Source organism: Canis lupus, chromosome 4, assembly GCF_048164855.1.
Source record: "Canis lupus baileyi chromosome 4, mCanLup2.hap1, whole genome shotgun sequence".
NCBI lineage: Eukaryota > Metazoa > Chordata > Mammalia > Carnivora > Canidae > Canis > Canis lupus.
This window is the reverse complement of record NC_132841.1, coordinates 53,287,001-53,307,542: the sequence shown is the minus strand read 5'-3', so window position 1 is coordinate 53,307,542 and position 20,542 is coordinate 53,287,001. Positions and strand designations below refer to the sequence as shown.

The 20,542-nt window shown below is 43.5% G+C and overlaps 2 protein-coding genes across 14 annotated transcripts in view; both read left to right on the top strand.

Annotated features, from left to right (window-relative positions):
* Positions 1-7,285, top strand: part of THG1L (tRNA-histidine guanylyltransferase 1 like) — a 39,126-nt gene extending 31,841 nt beyond the window's left edge. For 8 of the 13 annotated variants that reach the window (XM_072824348.1, XM_072824351.1, XM_072824352.1 and 5 more), the window contains 5 exons: positions 764-940; positions 1,656-1,825; positions 2,626-2,714; positions 4,690-4,797; positions 5,816-7,285. In XM_072824348.1, coding sequence (XP_072680449.1) covers positions 764-940; positions 1,656-1,825; positions 2,626-2,714; positions 4,690-4,797; positions 5,816-5,977 — 706 coding nt within the window. In that variant the 3' untranslated portion in view covers positions 5,978-7,285. The other 5 variants (XR_012029955.1, XM_072824354.1, XM_072824355.1 and 2 more) reach the window with 5 other exon arrangements.
* A 2,150-nt stretch (positions 7,286-9,435) lies between these two features.
* LOC140632385 (U7 snRNA-associated Sm-like protein LSm11) lies at positions 9,436-18,308 on the top strand. The gene is made up of 4 exons (XM_072824334.1): positions 9,436-9,916; positions 15,309-15,448; positions 17,312-17,395; positions 17,840-18,308. The coding sequence occupies exons 1-4, from the start codon at positions 9,451-9,453 to the stop codon at positions 18,248-18,250; spliced, it is 1,101 nt and encodes a 366-aa protein (XP_072680435.1). The 5' UTR covers positions 9,436-9,450; the 3' UTR covers positions 18,251-18,308.
* The last annotated feature ends 2,234 nt before the right edge of the window (positions 18,309-20,542 follow it).

Genomic DNA, 20,542 nt, shown 5'->3' with positions numbered 1-20,542 from the left:
TGGTGCCCGCGCTTCCGGGGACTCGGTCGCGGCTGGCGGTTCCCGGGTAACGCGGCAGCCAATGAGCGCGCGGCATTAAGCATCCCCGAGTGCTGGCTACCAGGCGCTTGAGCGCGAGCTGGTCTGAGTAGCTAAACCTGAGGCGCGGCGCTCTCGTGAGCAGAGACCCGTTAGTAAGGCCTTGCTGGGAAAAATCACTCCCTGGCGCAGTATTTCAGCTCTTTAGCCAATTGCCTGGCTATTCTGTTAACTGTCATCGAGGGCCGTGTAGAGGCCTGTTTAGGTCTTATTGTGGGCGATGCTTTACAATATGTTCTTGTTTCGTTATCGGTAACTGGCTGCATCGACTGGACTCAGGAGGAGACAAATCAGAAAAAAGGGGGGAAGTGTAACGGAAATGTGGGAATTTAATTCTTAAAAATGTTACTTTAATAATGGTTATTATAACTAACATTTATTGAGCACTTTCATGGAGCCTGCTGGCATAGTTACATTTTAACTTCTTTCTAATCTTCAGAACAGTCCTATGAAGTAGGTATACTTTATCTCCATTTCACAGAAAAGGGAATAGGGACTTAGAAATTATGCCCCTTCTTCTCAGTTGGTCAGGGCAAGAAAAAACTAGAGTTCTTAAGGAAGTGAGTCAGGTTGTGGCTAGTAGACTCACAGCATTATTACCTATCTTCCATTGTGTGCATTCTTTTTGATAAAAGTGGTGTTAATGACAAGCTCTTTCATTCATGCCTTTTTCTCCTCTATGGAGGTTTGCTGAGAAGCACAACTTTGCAAAACCAAATGACAGCCGTGCTCTCCACCTAATGACCAAATGTGCCCAGACTGTAATGAAAGAACTGGAAGATATTGTGATTGCATATGGACAGAGTGATGAGTACAGCTTTGTGTTCAAGCGGAAAAGCAACTGGTTTAAAAGAAGAGCCAGGTAATTACATGGCCTAGCTCCTTCAGAATATTTCCTTTGGAAATATGCTGCATTTGGTGTTTGCTCTTTAATTGCTGCCTTACAGACTGCAGATAGAGTGTGCAGTATTTGGAACTGCAGAATGTCTATTTTCTGTTTTTACTGTTTACTTTCATCTGATATTTGAGCATTACGTACACCTCTTTATCTGATTCTTTCTCCTCATTACCTTAGCTTCTAGATTGTTCTGGCACTTAATATTAGGACTAGAAACAGACCATTAGGATATCATAATATTAATAATTCATAGATTGGCTCTAGCCAGTGACAGCCTATATGTGCATTACAGTATTGCTTAAATTTTTAATTAAGGATGTCTCAACATAGACAAATTAGATATTTGATTTGGCAGTATATTGAAACTCACAGACAACAAGCATTGGAATTGGTATGTTTTTAAAACAATGGTTCCCTTCCTTCCAAGACTAAAAACAAAACAGAAAAACCTCTTGAACCATAAATTCACATCGCGTCGTGCAGAGAAAAATTTGGTATTAATAAATTACTTATAGGACTAAAAAGAGGCAGGCTGCTTAGTTTTTCTTGGCCCAACACATTTATCTTTTGACAGTTTGTGTAATCACTCTGTTGCACCCGCGGGCCCTATCGTGGTTTTGAATTAATATCATGTATTTTCTCTTTTCTTGCTCCACCCAATGTACCTTACTTTTGCAAGTAAGTTCATGACTCATGTGGCATCCCAGTTCGCCTCCAGCTTTGTGTTTTATTGGCGAGATTACTTTGAGGACCAGCCCCTTCTGTATCCACCAGGCTTTGATGGAAGAGTCATAGTGTATCCTAGCAACCAGACCTTAAAGGACTACCTCAGTTGGCGGCAAGCAGATTGTAAGTAAAACCAAATAAACAGATGTAATTAAACCACCAATTCCATACATTAGAGGTGGTGATTTGGTTCAGTTTTGATGCATGGGTATTTTGTTCAGAATGTAATACTTCAAATTTTTTTAGTTAGTTGAAAGCAGTCGAACAATCGGGAGATTTATGTAAATACTCCCTAGTTCTAGGTTTTTGGGAAAAACGAGAAGACCTGGAAATACTAGGTCTGCATTCCCACTTTGTAATGGACATAACCGGTGCAGTGACTGCTGTCTTTACACATGTGCGCATGGGCATGCACACACAGACACACACACACACAGAAGCCAATGTGCCATAGTCTCTACCATTCTCTCTTGTTCCCCAGGGTCACCTACTCTGCTTTATGCTTTTATGTTAATAGTGGCCTCAGTGGGTGATTCGAGTTATGACCTCTGCCTTACATGACTATGATGACATGTTTATGAGACTTACTCATGTGGTGTATCTTGATTTGGCCACAAGAACTGGAAAGGAGCTAGGAATAACCTGAATCAAATAACTTTGAAAGTATTCCTAAGCTTAATATACAAGTTAACCAGTTTATATAAAGCATGACTGAAATGACAGAATAAAACTTTTAGGAAATAAGTTTGTTTATACTTGACCACTCCCGCCCACCATGTTCCCAGTATATGGTTTTGGGCATATCACTAACTGTCTCAGATCTCTGTACATCAGAGGAGAGGGGTGGAGTTCTAATACTCTTGGAAGCGTGAATACTGAATAAAGATTATGTTTGTATAAACAGTGCTACTCTTGTCTCACAGGTCACATCAATAATCTGTACAATACAGTTTTCTGGGCCCTCGTACAACAGTCTGGACTAACACCAGCACAAGCCCAAGAGAGATTACAGGTATAAGATCTTACTGCATTAATACTTACTTGGAGAGGCTTTCTGTCCTCTTCCATGACATTCTTTTAAAGCTCTCTCTATTGCTTTGTTTTGAGAGGTTACAAAGATCATACTAGATAGAGGCAGCTCTGCTGCTTGATTGCTCTGTGACCATGGGTGATTATTACTTCTCTCTGGGACTTAGTGTCCTCAGCTGGAAAATGGAATTAGTGACACTGGCTCTACCTTCCCACAAGGCAGTGCTTGGCTGGGGCTGCGGATTGGTTGCCTTCTTTGGACAGGACATGCGCTCTTCTTTTTCATCAGTGGCCTCTTCATCATTGCCATTCCCTGCTGGGTGCATGTACTGTAAGAGTATAGGCTCTGGGAGTCAATAATTGTTTTCAGGGACTTCTGTTTAATTTTATCTTCTCTGCTTTAGTTCTTTATTTTTTTCTTCTTTTTTTAAAAGATTTATTTGTGAGAGAAAAAGAAGTGTGAGCAAGCAGGTTGAGAGGCAGACAGAATCTTGAACAGGCTCCCCACTGAGTGGGGAACCTGATGGGCTGGATCCCAGGACCCTGAGATCATGGCCTGGGACAAAATCAAGAGTTGGATGTTTAACCAACTGAACCATCCAGGCACTGCCCTGCCTTAGTTCTTTATAGGTGAAACAGAAAATAATAGTTCCCACCTCATAGGTTTATGGTGAAAATTAAGTGGCATGATGCATGTAAAACACATAGCATAGTACAGACTGTATTTTAAGTACTTAATAAACAGTTACTTTCAGGATGCCTGGGTGGCCCAGTGGTTGAGCATCTATCTGCCTTTGGCTGAAGTCATGATCTCGGGAACCTGGGATCGAGTCCTGCATCAGGCTCCCTTATAGGGAGCCTGGTTTTCCCTCTGCCCATGTCTCTGCCTCTCTCCATGTCTCTCATGAATAAATAAATAAAATCTTTAAAAAAAACCCACTAACTTTCATCATTAGATGACAGTACTATTTGTAGGATGACTAACTCCGAAATTATGTGATATGTTGTAACGGCTCCTACCACAATGCCTGGTACATTGTAATTACACGATAAATGGTGGTCATTAACAATGATGATAAGGATTTACAAATACCATTAATAGGAATACTGTTAGATTTATCCAGAGTTTGGAAGAGCTGAGTTTAGATTTTGATTTTTCTTAGAAGAATAAAAGCAGTCTTTATTTATTTATTGATTCTATTAATTTATTCATGAGAGACACAGAGAGAGGCAGAGACACAGGCAGAGGGAGAAGCAGGCTCCCTGCAGGGAGCTTGATGTGGGACTTGATCCCGTCTCCAGGACCACACCCTGGGCTGAAGGCAGTGCTAAACCGTTGAGCCACCCAGGGATCCCCTAAAAGCAGTCTTTAGCCTTAGGCAGTTTATGTAATCTTTCTAAGCTTCAGAGTTCCGTTCTCTCAAATGGAGATAGTAAAATGAGGGTCGTATCAGATAACATACATACATACATAATGTATATAATACAGGACAGGTACTCTTACTGCTAGTCCCTGCCACCCTATCACAGTTGTGACTTCTGAAACCATTTGTTTGCTACAGTAGACAATTTTTCGAATTTATGCATTTCAGTAAGATTTTTTTTAAAAAAGATTTTTTATTCATGAGAGACATAGAGAGAGAGAGAGGCAGACACAGGCAGAGGGAGAAGCAGTCTCCATGCAGGGAGCCCGACATGGGACTCGATCCCAGGGCTCCGGGATCATGCCCTGGGTCGAAGGCAGGCGCTAAACTGCTGAGCCACCCAGGGATACTTGCATTTCAGTAAGATTTAAACTGCTCTTCCAATGCAAATTCATTAGTATCTATAAGAAGTTTGATAAAACCCTTCCACTTTCTGATTTGTTTGTGGAAATTTAGGTGGTGGGTGGAATGGATAGGTAGTATGGGGGCAGAGAACAAGCGTAAAAATCTTTTTATATCTTTCTATTTTCTCAGGGAACTCTTGCAGCAGACAAGAATGAGATTTTGTTTTCCGAGTTCAACATCAACTATAACAATGAGCCGCTGATGTACAGGAAGGGGACCGTGTTGATATGGCAGAAGGTAGTGCTGTTGTCTAAGGGGAAGGAGGCCACAAAGACCAGCTTGTGCACATCCTAGGCCCTGCCCTGCCCACCGCACGCGTGCAGTGTGATCCCACACACTAACATGAATCGGGTCTTCTAAAAAATGAAGTGCTGTACGTTATTTTAGGTGCTGCTTGCCAGTCCGTGCTAATTTGATCAGTCTGTTAGCGATCTTTGTGGTCTAGAATTTCCTAAGTGGAACCACAGATTTTAGAGTCAGTACACTTATCCTTTTGTGTCCCAAGCTCCCCAAATCAAATAAAACCCTATAAAGGGGTACGCCACAGATAGAAGGATTTTTGCGTTCATAGGACATTTCTTCCGCACTGGATAATATCGTTAAATAGTCCATCCATCCCATGATGACTATTAGATGAGGCAGTAGAAGATATTGTATACGCCGGTTCTGTCACTTGCAGAATATTCTGGAGATTCCCCAGATATGCATGCTTATTCCCTTAATATTAAGTAATAAGTCTGTACATTTACCTAAATTCTTAATTCCACCAATATTTTCTCTCTGTACCAGTTTCTGAGCATAATTTCTCTAAATTTACCTCCTTCCATGTAAAGTAGTTTTTCTTTTTAATGAATGTTTTCAGGTGTTAAGTGGTGTCTTAAGAATTAGTCATTCCACTGGCAACTTCAGCTTATTAGTATTTTTAAAGCACATTTGCTCTTTAGCACAGGCTTGGATACTTGCAAATGCAGATGAGAGAGCAGAAATACTTCTAATTCTATAGTTACTGCTAATAGGGAACATGGACTCACTCCTTTATTTCTAAGATCTCCTTTCAGAATATAGCAACATAACTTTTTAAGTTTTTAATTGTTAACAGATTCATATATGTTGAGATAATGTGTGTATCTGTATAACTACCTGATAAATATATATCACCCAGAAGTATATAAAGTCAAAAGTAAACTTCCTGCATATCCCCCTCTTCTCTCCCAAACCCAGTTAACAATGTCAATATTTTAACTTTTACCTGTAGGTGGGTGAAGTCACAACAAAAGAAGTTAAACTGCCAGAAGAAATGCAAGGGAAAAAGATGGCAGTGACCCGGACCAGGACTAAGCCAGTGCCTTTATATTGCGATATAATCGGGGATGCTTTTTGGAAGGAACATCCAGAGATCCTAGATGAAGACAGCTGATCCTTTGCTTTTTAGCCCTGGCAGGCTTATCCATGCAAGACCCCCTAAGTCTCCTGGCCTTAGGTGCCCTACAATCCCTACTACCAACAGCAGTGTGCCAGGAGTGACATATATCAGGTTGGAAAGGAAACAGGGAAAGAAGGGATGGATAGGGGTGGTTATCGTGTTCTGCTTTAAGTAGAACATTTTTTTTACAGTGTTGGAACATGGTTCCTTCGGTAGAAGTGCATTTTTTTTTTAATCGTGGTGCTATTTTTATAAAGCAAGAAGTATTTTATGCCTTGCAGGATGAATCATTTTTAGATTGTGGCATAAGTCTTATAAAAACTTGTCAAGCTTTTTCCACCTATGATGGATGAACCCAAACTTTACTCTCAACCACCTGTTCTTAACTACAAAATCTACTAACCTTGAAAATCTCACCTTTCCTACCCTTGTACTTTGACCTTGAGATAAATAATGAGTTGGTGGTTACACGATGCCTCTGAATTCAGGAATTGCAGGGAGAATCAGGATTTTGTGCCAGTCTCCCAAGTTGGCAACTTTGGCTGAACAAATTAGTAATTTGGATGTCCTTGTGTAAACATTCCATAGATTGATTTTGTGGAGCTGTCAACAGGATCATTGTCTCGCCAAGGATATTTCCAAAGCCACTTACTTTTTCTAAGAAGAAAGAGAATTATATGTATATATGAGAAAAAGAAACTGAAAATGAACAAGGAAGAAAAAACATGGACTCTGTGTCCTCTAAACACTTCAGTTGTAAAAGTCACCTTCCTGTTGGATTTTCTAAAAAGGATTCTCAGGTAGCCTCTATGGAATTGGAACACTGACATCTGAGTTAGAGAGCAGAGTGGTCAGCACTTCCCTTGGGGTCACAAATGGCAGGTGTCAGAGGACTCCTAACAGTTCCACCTGCTGGTGGGCCAATGGAGATGGGGGAGGAGCAGCAGAGAGCAGCAGCAGTAACTGCAATGTGGCCTAGTTGCTGGCCCCAGAAGTGAGGGTACGTGGTGAGAGAACTCACATTGCCCGTTGTCCTCCTTTCATATTTCACAGGAGGATTATTTGGCTCTATTAAGAATTAGGAGGCAGCCTATGTTTTAGTGCCTGGTCTTGCATTACAGAATTTACAGCCACAGAGAAAATGTATTTTTAAAGGCAATGGCTGGTCTCCTTCTTCACTAATTGATACCTCATCTGTTGGAATCATTTCTTCCCCTTCCTGTTCTCACTAGAGGAGATTTGATGCATGTTTGGTAATTGATAAAATCTCTGAGAAAAAAATAAAGGCTTCAACTCCCTTGGCCTAATTTTTCATTTATTTTTCTCATACAAATACAGTATATGAATCCAACTTTTGTATATGTGTGTCTTTACGTAAGCCAGGATGAATGTACCATCATCACAGCAGTGGTTCATAGTCTTTGTACAAAAATTTACTTGGAATGCTTGTTTTCGGTGCTATTCCAGCTTCCTCTTCTCTCCGTATGAAGATAGGAGGTTTGCTAATCTGATATTTTTAATCAAAAAGGGGGATCCCTGGGTGGCGCAGCGGTTTGGCGCCTGCCTTTGGCCCAGGGCGCGATCCTGGAGACCCGGGATCGAATCCCATGTCGGGCTCCCGGTGCATGGAGCCTGCTTCTCCCTCTGCCTGTGTCTCTGCCTCTCTCTCTCTCTCTCTGTGACTATCAAAAAAAAAAAAAATAAATAAATAAATAAAAAAAAACAGAAAGGTTTTTAATGCCTATGGTGAATGATAGGTGGCACTTTGGGTGACAAGGCACTGGGTATGCTGTGATAGGCCAAATGAGGCAATAGGGTAACATAGCTCCTGACTGGCAAATGTAAGTCATTTACTTAATGGTAAGTAAATGTATAGCATTTTATATCAAAATTTATATAGATAAATTGTATCTACATAGACCTCTATTATATAGATATATTTAAATATAGGCATTAGGGTACAGACTTTCAGAACAAAACATCCAAAGAAATGTGCTTTCTGTGGGTGCTATGTGATAGTACAAAGGCTCAATTTTGTCATAAGATAGGGGGACAAGCATTTACTCCTTGAATTGGCAGCAGTTTGCAGCTTTGTTTTTTGTTTGGGTGGGAAGTTTTGTACAAAGGAATATAGTTTAATAGTCCTGCCATAACTAAACCCATAATGTTCTTAGGAACTCACTTTGATGGCTTTTCTTTTGTAGCCTGTATTCTTTCTTTATAGTTATATATTTTCATCTTGCTCTCTAAGGTAGAGAATAGCATTCTCTTGGGCTTTCCAAAGCTTAAAGAAATTCTGTTGAAATAGAAAGACAGCTAGTGTGTAATTAACACTAGTTGTGATAGTTCAGGAGAGTGGTGGCAGGAAAGTGATTTGTGTGGCTTTTGGGTAACTGGAAACATCTTGGCTGTGCTGATGGGAGTAATAGCTGGCCTTCTCTATGGACTGATTTTAATATCAAATAGCAAAAACGGGGACACCTGGGTGGCTTAAATTGGTGGAGCATCTGCCTTGGGCTCAAGTCATGATCTCCCCGTCCTGGGATCAAGCCCCACATTGGGCTCCTGGCTCAGCAAGGAATCTGCTTTCATTCTCTCTCCCTCCCTCCCACGCTCTGCCCCTCCCCACTGCTTGTTCTCTCTCTCTCTCTCTCTCTCTCTCAAATAAAATCTTAAGGGGGGGAAAAAAAAGCACAACTATCTTGTTAAACAAGTCATAAAATAACAAGTGGTACAACCAGGTCTTGTAAATCTTCCATCATTCTAAGAGCTGGATCCTAATTTCCAAGGAAATTGCCCAGGCAGTGCTTGAAAAATCAGGAATACAATGAACTTTCCTTAATAAGGTCTCTCTGGTATTAGTGCAAGTTATTTTGCATGAAGCGTAGGAAATGGGGGATTGGGGTCCATCCCTCCTTCAGAGTTTGACGGTCTACTTAACCAACACTAGCTAGCTAGCATAGGGCATTTACATGCGCTCTGCGCAATACCGCTTCATACTTTGGAGAATTCTGTGGGTTAGGTGCTATTCCTATCCTATTCCAGGTGAGAATGTAAAGATCCACAGAAGCTAACTAATCCGAGCCCGGGCCTGAAGGCTTATGGGGCCACCGACTGCCCTCTTCCAGCCTCTTCCCACCCGCTCCGGCTGGGAGCGCACACGGCAGTTCGAAAGCAGGGAAACGCTTAGGGAGGCTGGTTAAATGCCGATTCCAAGATCCACCCCCGGGGAATCTGGAGTATTAAGAAACACGCTAAGTGATAATGATGTGAATGAGGAAACGCCGCATTCAAGCAGATGAACCTGTTCCCCGGGCGCGCAGGCGGCGGCGGGCCGAGCGCGGACACAGGCTGCCCCCCCGCGGCCGCGCCGGCGCAGTGCAGCCCCGAGCCGCGGCTGCGCAGTGCCGCCCTCTGGCGGCCCCGCTCCTCCTTCCCATCGGCCTCGGCTTGCGGGCCTTTCAAACATGGAGGAGCGGGAGCGGGGGGCGAGGTCGGCTCGCGCCGGGAGCCCCGCGCGCCCCCCCAGCCCGCGGCTGGATGTCAGCTCCGACAGCTTCGACCCGCTGCTGGCCCTGTACGCGCCCCGCCTGCCGCCCATCCCCTACCCCAACGCGCCCTGCTTCAACAACCTGGCCGAGTACGAGAGCTTCCTCAGGACCGGGGTCCGGGGCGGCGGGCGCGGGAGGGCGCGGGGCGCGGCCGCGGGCTCGGGGGTCGCCGCCGCCGCCGCCGCCGCCGCCGGGGCCGGGGCCGGGGCCTCGGCCAGAGCCCGCCGCCGCGCGGACGCCCCGGCCCCGGACCCCGAGCGCATCCAGCGCCTCCGTCGCCTCATGGTGACCAAGGAGGAAGGGGACGGGGCCGCCGGGGCGCGCCGGCGGGGTCCGGGTCGGAGCAGGAAGGCGCCGCGCAACGTGCTCACGCGAATGCCCCGTGAGTCCGGCGGGGGGCGGGGGCGGGGGCGGGGGCGGGGCGGGCGGGGGTCCCGGGGGCGGGGCCGGGGTCCCGGGGTCCCGGGGGCGGGGCGGGGCCTTGCGGAGTCCGCCGTCGGCGCGAGCCGTGGGGCCGGAGCTGCAGGAGCGGCCGGAGCGGCCGAGGCCGCCGAGGGGGAGCCGGCGGCTGCGGGGTCTGCGGGAGCGCTCGGAGGCCGGGAGGGGCCCGAGCCGGGGGGGCGGCCGGCCTTCGGGAGCCCGCCTGTGCCCGTCGGGGTGGAGCGCGGCGCCGTGTGGCGACCCCGACCCCGACCCCGGAGCGCTGACGGCCCCCGGCTACGCGGGGAGGCTCGGGGAGGCCGCGCCGTCCGCACAGCCCTTGCTCGCCCGCCGGGGCCGCGAGCGCCGGGACGCCTGCGGGAGCACCGTGTGCGCAGGCCCGTCGGAGTTGTGACGGCGCCAGGGACGCGGGCGGCCCTCGGAGGCTGCCCTGCCCCGCCCCGCCCCCCCCCCCCCCCCCCCCCCCGTGTCGGCGGCGGCCGGGTCTCGCTCCGAGGCAGCGGAAGCAGCGCGGGGCGGCTCACGCCTCCTGCCCCTTGGCGGAGCCCTCCCGACCTCTGCCGGTGAGCGCCGTGGCCAGTTGGCCGCCCGCAGCCTCCGCATCCTCCCAGCCGAACCGAACCGGATTGAATCGCCGCCGTCAGACCGGAGGGTCGCGCGCTAAGCCGGGGAGGATCTCGTGACATCCCCAGGAGCGCGCCTAGAGCAGCTGCGGGTCGGCTGTGTCCCGGCGACGTCCCTCGCTGTGACTCGGTGCCGCAGCGGCTGGCCCAGCGGGGGCACGGACGGAGCACCCTGGTGCCCTCAGAACAGTGGGGGCTCCTCATTCTGTGTGGACGTGTTTTTTTTTTTTTTTTTTTTTTGCCGCCGTCGGATCTCGGAAGTGCACTCCAAGTCTCACACCGTAACATTTATTTCCATTTTGCCAGTTGTTGCTTCGCTACTGAGATTGTCAAGGGAAAAACTTATTTTATGTAGCGAACGGTTTTGGCTTTGCCCATGAAGCACTGTGCTTCGTTGGTACGACGGAGCACGGAAAGCAGCTCTTGATTTGTCGTGATTAAGTATATGGTGGCATCAAGATCTCAGACTGTGCCACAGGCACTGGACACAGTGGACTGTACATGATGATGACGGGTAGACATCACAGAGAATTGATAAGCTTCCGAAAACAGGAAGAGTACGGCAGTGTCTGGGTGGCTCCGTAGGTTGAGCATCCGACTCTTGGTTTCGGCCCAGGTCTTCATCTCAGGCTTGTGACATTGAGCCTAAGCTGGGCCTTGGGCTCCCCACTCAGCAGGGAGTCAGCTTGCCTCCCTCTGCCCTCCCCCTGTTCCAGTATAATCTCTCTCTCTAAAATAAATAAAATATTTTTTTATTTTTAAAAAGAAGAAAGACAAGTACAGAAACAAGGGTGGAGATGAAAGTCATTCAGAAAGAGTTCCTAGAAGAGATTGGCTTCAGGTCTCAAAGTTAATTTAAGGAAGGGCATGGTTGAGGATAACAGTAATTATTTAAAAGTTAGGCTTTTGGGCAGCCCAGGTGGCTCAGAGGTTTAGCACTACCTTCAGCCCAGGGCCTGATCCTGGAGACCCTGGATGGAGTCCCACATCGGGCTTCCTGCATGGAGCCTGCTCTCTCATAAATAAATTAAATCTTAAAAAAAAAAAAAAAAAGGCTATTGGGGGTATAATCTACACATAACAAAATTCACCCTTTTTAAGTGAGTTTTGGCAAATGTATAGCTGTGAAATGACCACAGCAATCAAGTTACGGAACAAATCCATCACCCCAAAAAGTTCTCTCATGCCCCTTTTTAGATCAGGAGACAATTTTATTGTTGCTAATTAGGGCAACTGTTATTTAGTAAGTGCTGTGCACTTTGCTAAGCCCTTTAGATGCATTATATCTTATTTTACCCATAGATACAACTTTATAAATGAGGTTCCTTGAGCTTAACTACTTGCCCAGGATCACATAGCTAGTTTGCAACTGAGACCTTTTTTTTTTTTTTTTTTTTTGCAACTAAGACTTACTGCTGGGTTTGTCCAACTCCAGTGCCTGTGTGCCAGGGCCATTATGCTAATCTCAAGTAAGGGAAGAGGGGAGTTCATTCTCATTTTTCTTTGCTTGCTTCTTTTGGTGGGTGGAGGGTGCCACATAGGTGAGGCAGAGGGTGTGTCTGGAGCAATGAGAACTGAATTTAGGTCCAGAGAAGGATTTATTAAAACACTTTGAAGACCAAAGATTTTGTCTTTGTTATGATAGATAGTGGGGACCACGTGTATATTGTTAAGCAAAAGCACTTTTAGGGCAGTGTCACTAATGACTTAATTTCTAGTAGTAGTAAAATATTTAGGGGGGTATAGACCACAGATTCAAAGGTTTGGCTGCTGGCTTTTTAAATTTTGAACACTGGCTCCTCCACTTTCTAGCTGTTTCACCGTAGGCAAGTCACTTAAACTCTTTGGGGCCTCAGTTTCCTCATCTGTAATAGTATCTACCTAGAGTTGTTAGATTTAAATTAGTTAACCCATTCAGAGCTTTTAAAACAGTAGAACACAGAAAAATTCTCAGTTAAGTGTCACTGTGATCATTATAGGTTGTTGTTGTGGTTATTGTTTTAGACTGTCATAATTAAAAGCTCGAGGTCAGGATGTATATATAACCTGCCTGTACTGGGTGTTGGCTCAGCTGTTTACTAGGTAAGTAACCCTGAGACATTATTTAAACAAATATTTCTGAGCCTTCATTTTCCTCATCTGTGAAGTGGGGCAAAATAATAGCACCTGTGTATTAAAGTTGTGAGGATTAAATGAAATAACATGCATAAATTTAAACTTGGTGATAATGTTGGTGTCAGGGGTGATGTGAGTGAGGGGAACTGGAAGACTGTTGTGGTAAACCAATCATCTGATAAGGCTCTGGACTGTATTATTGGTTGGGGAAAGAGAAAGAAAAGAGCACGTCTGAAGTTACTGAGGATCTATTGTCTGAGCTTAGTGTTACCACAAGTAGGGAGAAGAATGGAGTTAAGAATGACCTGGCTTTAGAAGGTTGGGGGGAGAAGGAGATCCCGAAGAATAACTGTCATCAAAGATAAGGCATATGTTTTTGTGTTGTATTAAATTTCAGAAGACTGGCTCCTATAGCCATTTGGAGTTTGTTACACAGACTGCTGGAAAGAGATGCAGAATGTGTATTCTGATTCAGAATGTGGAGCTCATCTTTGCCTTGGCAGTTTGCTGTGACAGACGGTGCTAGTGTTGTATTTTTGATCACACAAGGGAGTGAAGTGCTCCCAGGAATTACACCTTATTAAATCTTTGGAAGAAAAAAAAAATCAAGGGAAAAGTGCAGATACGAGAGTTAAAAGACCTGAGTTTATCATTTGTTTAACCAGAGTAAGAAACTGTTAGATGTGTGCTTGTGTTTTCTTTCTGATTTGGGGGTTCGGGGCGGTGGAGTGGGGGGATGTAGTACCTCTGGGGTTTTTTTCTGTTTTGTTTTGTTTTTTGTTTTTACAAATTAGAAAAAGAATGGTCTTTCCGCTGCTTGTGGAAACACCTATGGGAGTGGGAGGAAGCGGTGAATACATATAGGCAGAGAAACTGATCCAGGCAGTGTGATCAGTTTCTAAGAACTTAAATTACAGAGACTTATTCCTGAAATGAATCTAGAAGATAACTAGTCTAACCTCATTTTATGAATAAGGAAGCTCAGACTTGTGAAGAAAAAGTTACTCAGACATTCAAAGAATTTAAAAATACCGATATTGCTAGAAGAAGAGTAGATGATGAAGGTCAGACCAAGGTTCTCCTGTTCTTTTCCAAGACCTCTGTTTCTGCACACTGCCTTCTACTGTGCCTCCTTGTTGAATCTTCAATCTGACATAAGCTCCTACTTCTCATCTGCTAATTTAGTTCCTTTAAGAGTATTTTCTTTTGTTAATTTATCAATGCCATCATTTATAAGCTGATCCATGAGTGAGGGATAAGGAGGTCATGGGTAACCTGCTTAGTTATCCAAACTGAAGTGCAGGACTATTGTTTACTGTCATGTCACTGGAAACAAAACAGATTTTTTGTGTGTGTTTACTCTTGATGGCAATAATCAATCTCCAGAGAATTTTGCCTTTTAAAAGTGAGAAAGACCGAGACTGTATATGTGTGAGTGAGAGTGTAAGAGTGTGTGTGTATACATGTAGTTTTCTTTTGGGAGGTTTTATATGGTATAGCCATCAAATTGTGAAGGCTAAGTTAATGTGAAGTAATAAAAATGAAATTCATCTCTGTTCCCAAGCTCTGAAAAAAAGAATCCATCATAGTAAAGGCTGCAATTTATAGTCCCAGCATTCTTCCCATGAATCGTTGTACTCTTTATGTGATGCTTATCAGCAGTCTCATAGGAGCCTAATGCCTAGCAGGTGCCTCTGTATCAACCAGGCTTGGAATGCACCCAGGTATCTTCCTCCTAGTGTAAAGATGATGTACGCTGGAACACTAGTGGCTCCAGAGAGCTTAGCATGGAGTATCTTCAGATAGGGGCTAAAAGTCTGTTCTCTCTTAGAGGACTGCGTATGTTTAAGCACAGATGTGCTACAGGATTTGTTTAAACATGTGATTGATAAATAAATAAACATATGAATGAAATTTTGGCTTGTTTTTCCTTTTTTTTTTTTTTTTTTCCCTGTAAGAGTCAAGCTAGATATATGGTTCAGGAGAATTATCTTTTTTTTTTTTTTAAGATTTTTTATTTATTTATTCATAGACACCGAGAGAAAGAGGCAGAGACACAGGCAGAGGGAGAGAAGCAGGCTCCATGCAGGGAGCCTGATGTGGGACTCGATCCTGGGACCCCAGGATCACACCCCAGGCTGCAGGCGGCGCCAAACCACTGCGCCACCAGGGCTGTCCAGAATTATCTTTTTAAAAGCTGTCTTAACCAGTCACAGAACTAAGAAGAATTTTGCTGCTGATGTGTACATTTAATGTAAGGTTCCCCCACCACTACCACCAAAACATTTTAAAATAATGGTGCATCTTAGAATCAATGGCATCATAGAACACAGAACACAGAATACACAAGTAGTGAAACCTTTGGGTGATAGACAACTGTATGCTTTCTATCTATCTTGGCAGAACCTTGCCTTATTTCAGGATATGTTGCCTGTACCAGTTCTGTTGCCCATTGGGCCTTCCTGTTTCCATAGTGAGGTTGCCACTGCACCATGTTGCTTGATGTTGCTGGAGATGGTTGGGTGGTCTTGATTGTTAATTCTGGGAATGAGAGCAAATGTTCATGCTATGCTCGCTGTTTTTGCCTTGTTTCAGTACATGAAGGCAGCCCTCTGGGTGAACTCCATCGTTGTATCCGAGAGGGAGTGAAGGTGAATGTTCACATCCGCACTTTCAAGGGTCTTCGGGGCGTCTGTACAGGCTTCCTCGTCGCATTTGACAAGTTCTGGAATATGGTAATTAAGCCTTTCTCAAGGGCCTGGAGAACCTCCTAGGGATTAAAACTTTTTTATGTCCAAATGACCTGAGTATCCTAATTTAGGAAAACCAATAGAATAACTTCCCAGAACTAGAATTTTTGCAGTCTGGGGTTATTTTAACTTCTTCTTTTCTTTAGGCATTGGCTTTCAACCAGTGTAGTTTTGCTCGTCTCTTCCTCCTAGAGACATATGACAATGTCTGGGGACATTTTTTTTAATTGTCACAACTGTGGTGTGGGAGGGACATTACTGGTATCTAATGGGTTAGAGGCCAGAGGAGCTGCTGCACATCCTATAGTACACAAGACAGCCCCCCAACAACAAAGAATTATCTGGTTGAAAATGTCATTAGTGCTATGATTAAGAAACCCAGCCTTAAGGAATAATTATTTATTTAGTAGTTTTATGTCAGTTTCCTACTGACCTTTCTTTCATTCATTTCAAAATATTTATTGATTTCCCACTTTGGCCGTTTCTTTACCACAGTGTTAAGAACAGAAATTTCAGAAAGGAACTTTCAATCTACAGTTTTGGGAAGATAGGTAAAGATAGAGGGGAAGCAGGCATACTAATAAGCAAGGCACTTTCCATGGTATTTCCTTATAAAGGAAATGTGCCCCCACTCTCCTAGAGGTTTACTGTCTGCTTACTAGACATAGTAGGAGTGAAGAGATACATTATAGCACAACTACACTATGAGGCAGTTAAAATAGGAACCACCAGGCTTTCTGGCATTTCTTTTTCATAGAGTCTTCCATCTCCAACTTTTCTTTTTCCTGCGTTTTATCTTGATCCATGCATTCTCCTAGATGAGTATAGTAGTTGCTGACATGTAATGAGCACTTAACATTTGCTGGATAGTGTACCAAGGGTTTACATATATTAATGAGTGAGGTTTATTACTATTCCATTTTACAAATGAAGAACTTGAGGCTGAAGATATTGAATGATTGATTGCCCCAGGTCACACTGTTAGTAAGTGGAAGTTCTAGAACTTTATTTCAGGTCTTTCTGACTCCTAAGACCATGTTTTTAACCACTGTGGGATCAGAAGACCTGGATTTGAATACTAGCTTTACCGCTTGGTAGTTGTGTTACTCTAGGCAAAGTAGTTTTTCTGAGGCCCATTTTTCTTATATCTAAAATGTAAGAAAAAGTACTTTATTGTTATAATTTTACCTTTGAAGGAAAAGGATTTAAGAGAACGTCTTTGATATGATGGTCATAATAATAATACTGTCAGCTTATATTTGTAGGATGAGTTACACTTTTCAGATTGATTTCTCATACTTGATTTCATTTGATCCTAAATAGCTGTCCTACAAGGTTGTTCTCTCAGAGACAAAAATTCACCAACAATTCTGTGTAACCCTGGTTAGTACCTGTTCATTGCTGTCATAAGACCTAGAAATTGAGGAAGGAAAGGAAGCAGTAGAATAGTGCTTCTCAAAGTGCGGCCCAGGGGCATCCTACAACACAATCATGGAGTTTCTGGTTATAACAGTTCCTAGGCTTTATCCAGACCTACTAAATCAGCATATCTAGGAAGTAGCCTTGGATTTATATTTTAATAAATTTCCTAGATATTTATGCATATTGAAATTTAAGAACCTCTACCATGCATTTGTAAATAGATAAAACATCTTACATGGTGGTAGCAGCTTGGAAATCACTCAGAGGGTGCCTGGTATTACCATGTTTTTGTACATAAGAGCAGAGTCACTTGTTTGGTTCTGCTAAATGAGGTGTTTACTCTGCTTTTTAAAATTTCCCTGGAAGCTGTAAAAATAATATTTTTAATTATGCCTAATTTTTTCCCCCTTTGGGCTATTTCTCTAGGCACTTACTGATGTGGATGAGACCTACCGAAAACCTGTTCTAGGCAAAGCGTATGAGCGGGATTCTTCATTGACTCTCACTAGGGTAGGCTATTTCTCCTCACTTCTTGAGTGCCCATCATGCTTTCAAGCTTAGGAATTGAGGTCACTGAGGCTGGTGACCAGGTTTTCTTAGTGGGAAAGCTCGATTGCTGTCCACCGTGCATGCCTGGACCAAGATCTTCATTAGTCTCACTTCTCATGCATTCAGCTAATCACAAATGAATCTATGCTTTTGACCAGCATAGTATTTGAGCAATAAGTTACCTCTTTAAGCCTTAAAAGTCTTTCTATTTTATACCACAGAGAAAAGCAGGTGACTTTTCTCTTGTCATATTTATCTGAATTATAGCTACCCATAGAAGAAGATCCATTACTAACTTTTAAAAAATTACACAGCAAGGAGCAATCTGGTGTTTTTTCTATATATCGAAAGAGGGATATTGGAGGCTAAAGAGAAGGCTGATATTTATCATTGCTTTCCTTATAGCTGTTCGATCGCCTAAAACTTCAAGATTCTTCCAAAAAGGAAGCAGATTCTAAGTCTGCAGTTGAAGACTCCACTCTGTCCAGATATTCCCAGACATCTACTTGGAAGGTGGCTTCAGTGTGGGGAAGAGGAGATACTGACCGGGGCTCACGCAGGCGTTCCCGCTCTGTCCCTTCTTCCCTGCAGGCATCTGCAAGGGAGGAGTCCAGGTCAGAGATGTCAGGGAGGACTACACGGACAGAAGGGTCAAGTGCAGGAGGTACCTTTTCCAGGGCTACCACCCTTTCCAGGGGCCAGCCCCGTAAAAAAAAGCGAAAGCCCAAAGTGGATTACCAGCAGGTATTCACTCGACACATAAATCAGATATTCATTCGAGGTGAGAATGTTCTGCTGGTTCATCTTGCACAGTGACCAACTTGGCCTCACTGGAGCTTTGGTTTCTATAAATAAAATGCATGAATTGCTGCTATGCTGTATCCTAGTATCCCAGTGAAACTATGATTCCCTCTGGTCCTGCATGTGCAGAGCATAGAGCCAGGCTTGGGCCCTCTGGAAGATGAGCTTCCTCAAGGGGACACAGGCCTCAGGAGGGTGGGTATTTTTGCTAATATCAAGTCAAAAGCTGTACAGAGGAAACATGGATCTTATTTGGTGTCATGGTCAACTTTAGAGATACTCAAACCAAATATCAAATCTTCATTTGAATTAGGGAGGGTCATGGTATGAATTAAATTCACCCCACAGACACTATAAGGATGGGAGGAAAAAACACCTCAAAAAAAAAAAAAAAAAAAAAAAGATTTCATTTCTAAAAGCTAGTGCCCTGAGTACTCATGATTTTGATTCTAAGAGTAGCAATATAAATTTCCCTGTAGTCCTGTGCCCACAACTTGTAACTGACCTTCGAATTTTGCTCTATATCATTCTCTCTTGATCCAAAAATGTAATTTATTATCTTTGACTATCTGTAAAACTAAGAAAGCCACCAACTTATGTAAGGGTAGAATTTGAATAGCTGCTATGCTCAAAGCAGCCAGCAGTGAACATTCTGTTTTTATCCCTCTCCTTATTATTTAAAGGGATAACAGAACTTCATCAATCTTCCCCACTTACCAGAGGTAGCTTCTGAGAATGGCATGCCAGGTGGGACTAGAAGATACTCATGAGGTGGCTTCTTGTCCTTTTCTTTCACTTCTGTGGCATGGTGCTAGTGCATGTACCCAGTGTATTGCCCTTCTGTATGTAGTGTGAACTGTCCCGTGAGCTTTATGGCAGGTGACTGTGACCTTCTTATCTGGTTTCAAAGAGTTCTCCATGAATTCAGTAATATGTATGCATCACATAGTTGAGAGTTCCCTTTCCAGGCAGGGCTGGCCTGTGTAGACCAACTTTCAGAATGATTTTTCCATGAAACAGGAATGGTAGTTTTATTCCCTCATGTCACGCCAGAGAGGCTCTTACAAAGTACAGTGGGTGGCATCCATAAGGGACACTTTACTCACAGCCTGGCTTGAGTAATGGGAACACTGTAGCACCCTCTAATACTTCTACTTGAATCATATATACTTTTTCAATCACCAGTACAGAATAGGCTACATCTTGACACAGACTGTTAGGCAATATTTATTTTTTTTGTTTTATTAGTTTATATTTGGTTTGATTTTAGATAACTTATGTTCAAAGGAGAATGAGAAATAGGTAACTAGTTAAAATGTTTGAAAAAAAAAAATTCCCCTGCTGTATCTTTTGTGTAACTTAGGTAAGCCTTCTGAGAATCAGGATGAATAACATTTAAGGGAGTTAGGACACCTGGTCCTTTTGCTAGCTGGGTCCTGGCTCATCATGCAATGAAAGGAGAGCAGACTTAACCCCTCTGTGCCTCAGTTTTTCCCATCAGACACCTACCTCACCGGGGCACCGAGTCAGAAATTTAGGAAGGCATTTTAAAGTCTCTAAACATATTTAAGTGCCATGAATAGCTTTTACTAACTATATTTCATAGCTTGGTAAGAGTTCTATGTCTTATGAACAAGGTAGGTGCTACCTATGAAGGTCATCTCCATAGGTGTCATAATTATGAACTTGTCCTCAGAAGGCAGTGATATCTTCAGGAACTATTTTCCATAATCCATTCCTTTCTCCTAAAGGACAATGGAAGTTCTCAGAAGAATATCCTCAATAAAAGAAGAGTAATATTTCTTTGCTGCTTCCCCCACATCCCAGCCTTTTTCTGATCATCATCAGAAAGAATTCCCCTGAACTTTTCAGTGGGTTTATATGGTAGTACCAAAGGGAGAATGCACATCTAAAAATGACACATCCCCAAAGGGGAATTATGGGAGATGTTTTGTTCTGTTTACTAGTTTTTATTTTAAAATGCATTTTAAATATTACTCTTTAGAGCCATCTCACATACAATAAACATTTAGAGAGGTTCCATGTTACAAAGTATGCAAATTATCTTTGGAATCTGCTACTCTAAATTCTCTTCTAAGTAGTATGTCTAAAATCTCAGTTCCAATTAATAGTTATCATCTTTAATCATCAGGCACCCCTGCCTCTACCTCTTTACTGTCTTTCCTGTTAGATGTCTTCATCTGTCTGCGCTTCTGTCCCTCAGCTAGAAGCTGCAATAGATACCAGGTTTTCCCAATAAAGTAAAAGTTTGGTATCAAAAGGAATCTATCAGTTTCCATTCATTTT

What these genes read in the sequence shown, in the direction of transcription:
- LOC140632385 (XM_072824334.1), top strand. Translation starts at nt 9,451, where the DNA reads ATGGAGGAGCGGGAGCGGGGGGCGAGGTCGGCTCGCGCCGGGAGCCCC. An exon ending in TTGACAAGTTCTGGAATATG is followed by an intron (nt 15,449 to 17,311) that starts GTAATTAAGCCT and finishes CTATTTCTCTAG; the next exon opens with GCACTTACTGATGTGGATGA. An exon ending in CTTCATTGACTCTCACTAGG is followed by an intron (nt 17,396 to 17,839) that starts GTAGGCTATTTC and finishes CTTTCCTTATAG; the next exon opens with CTGTTCGATCGCCTAAAACT.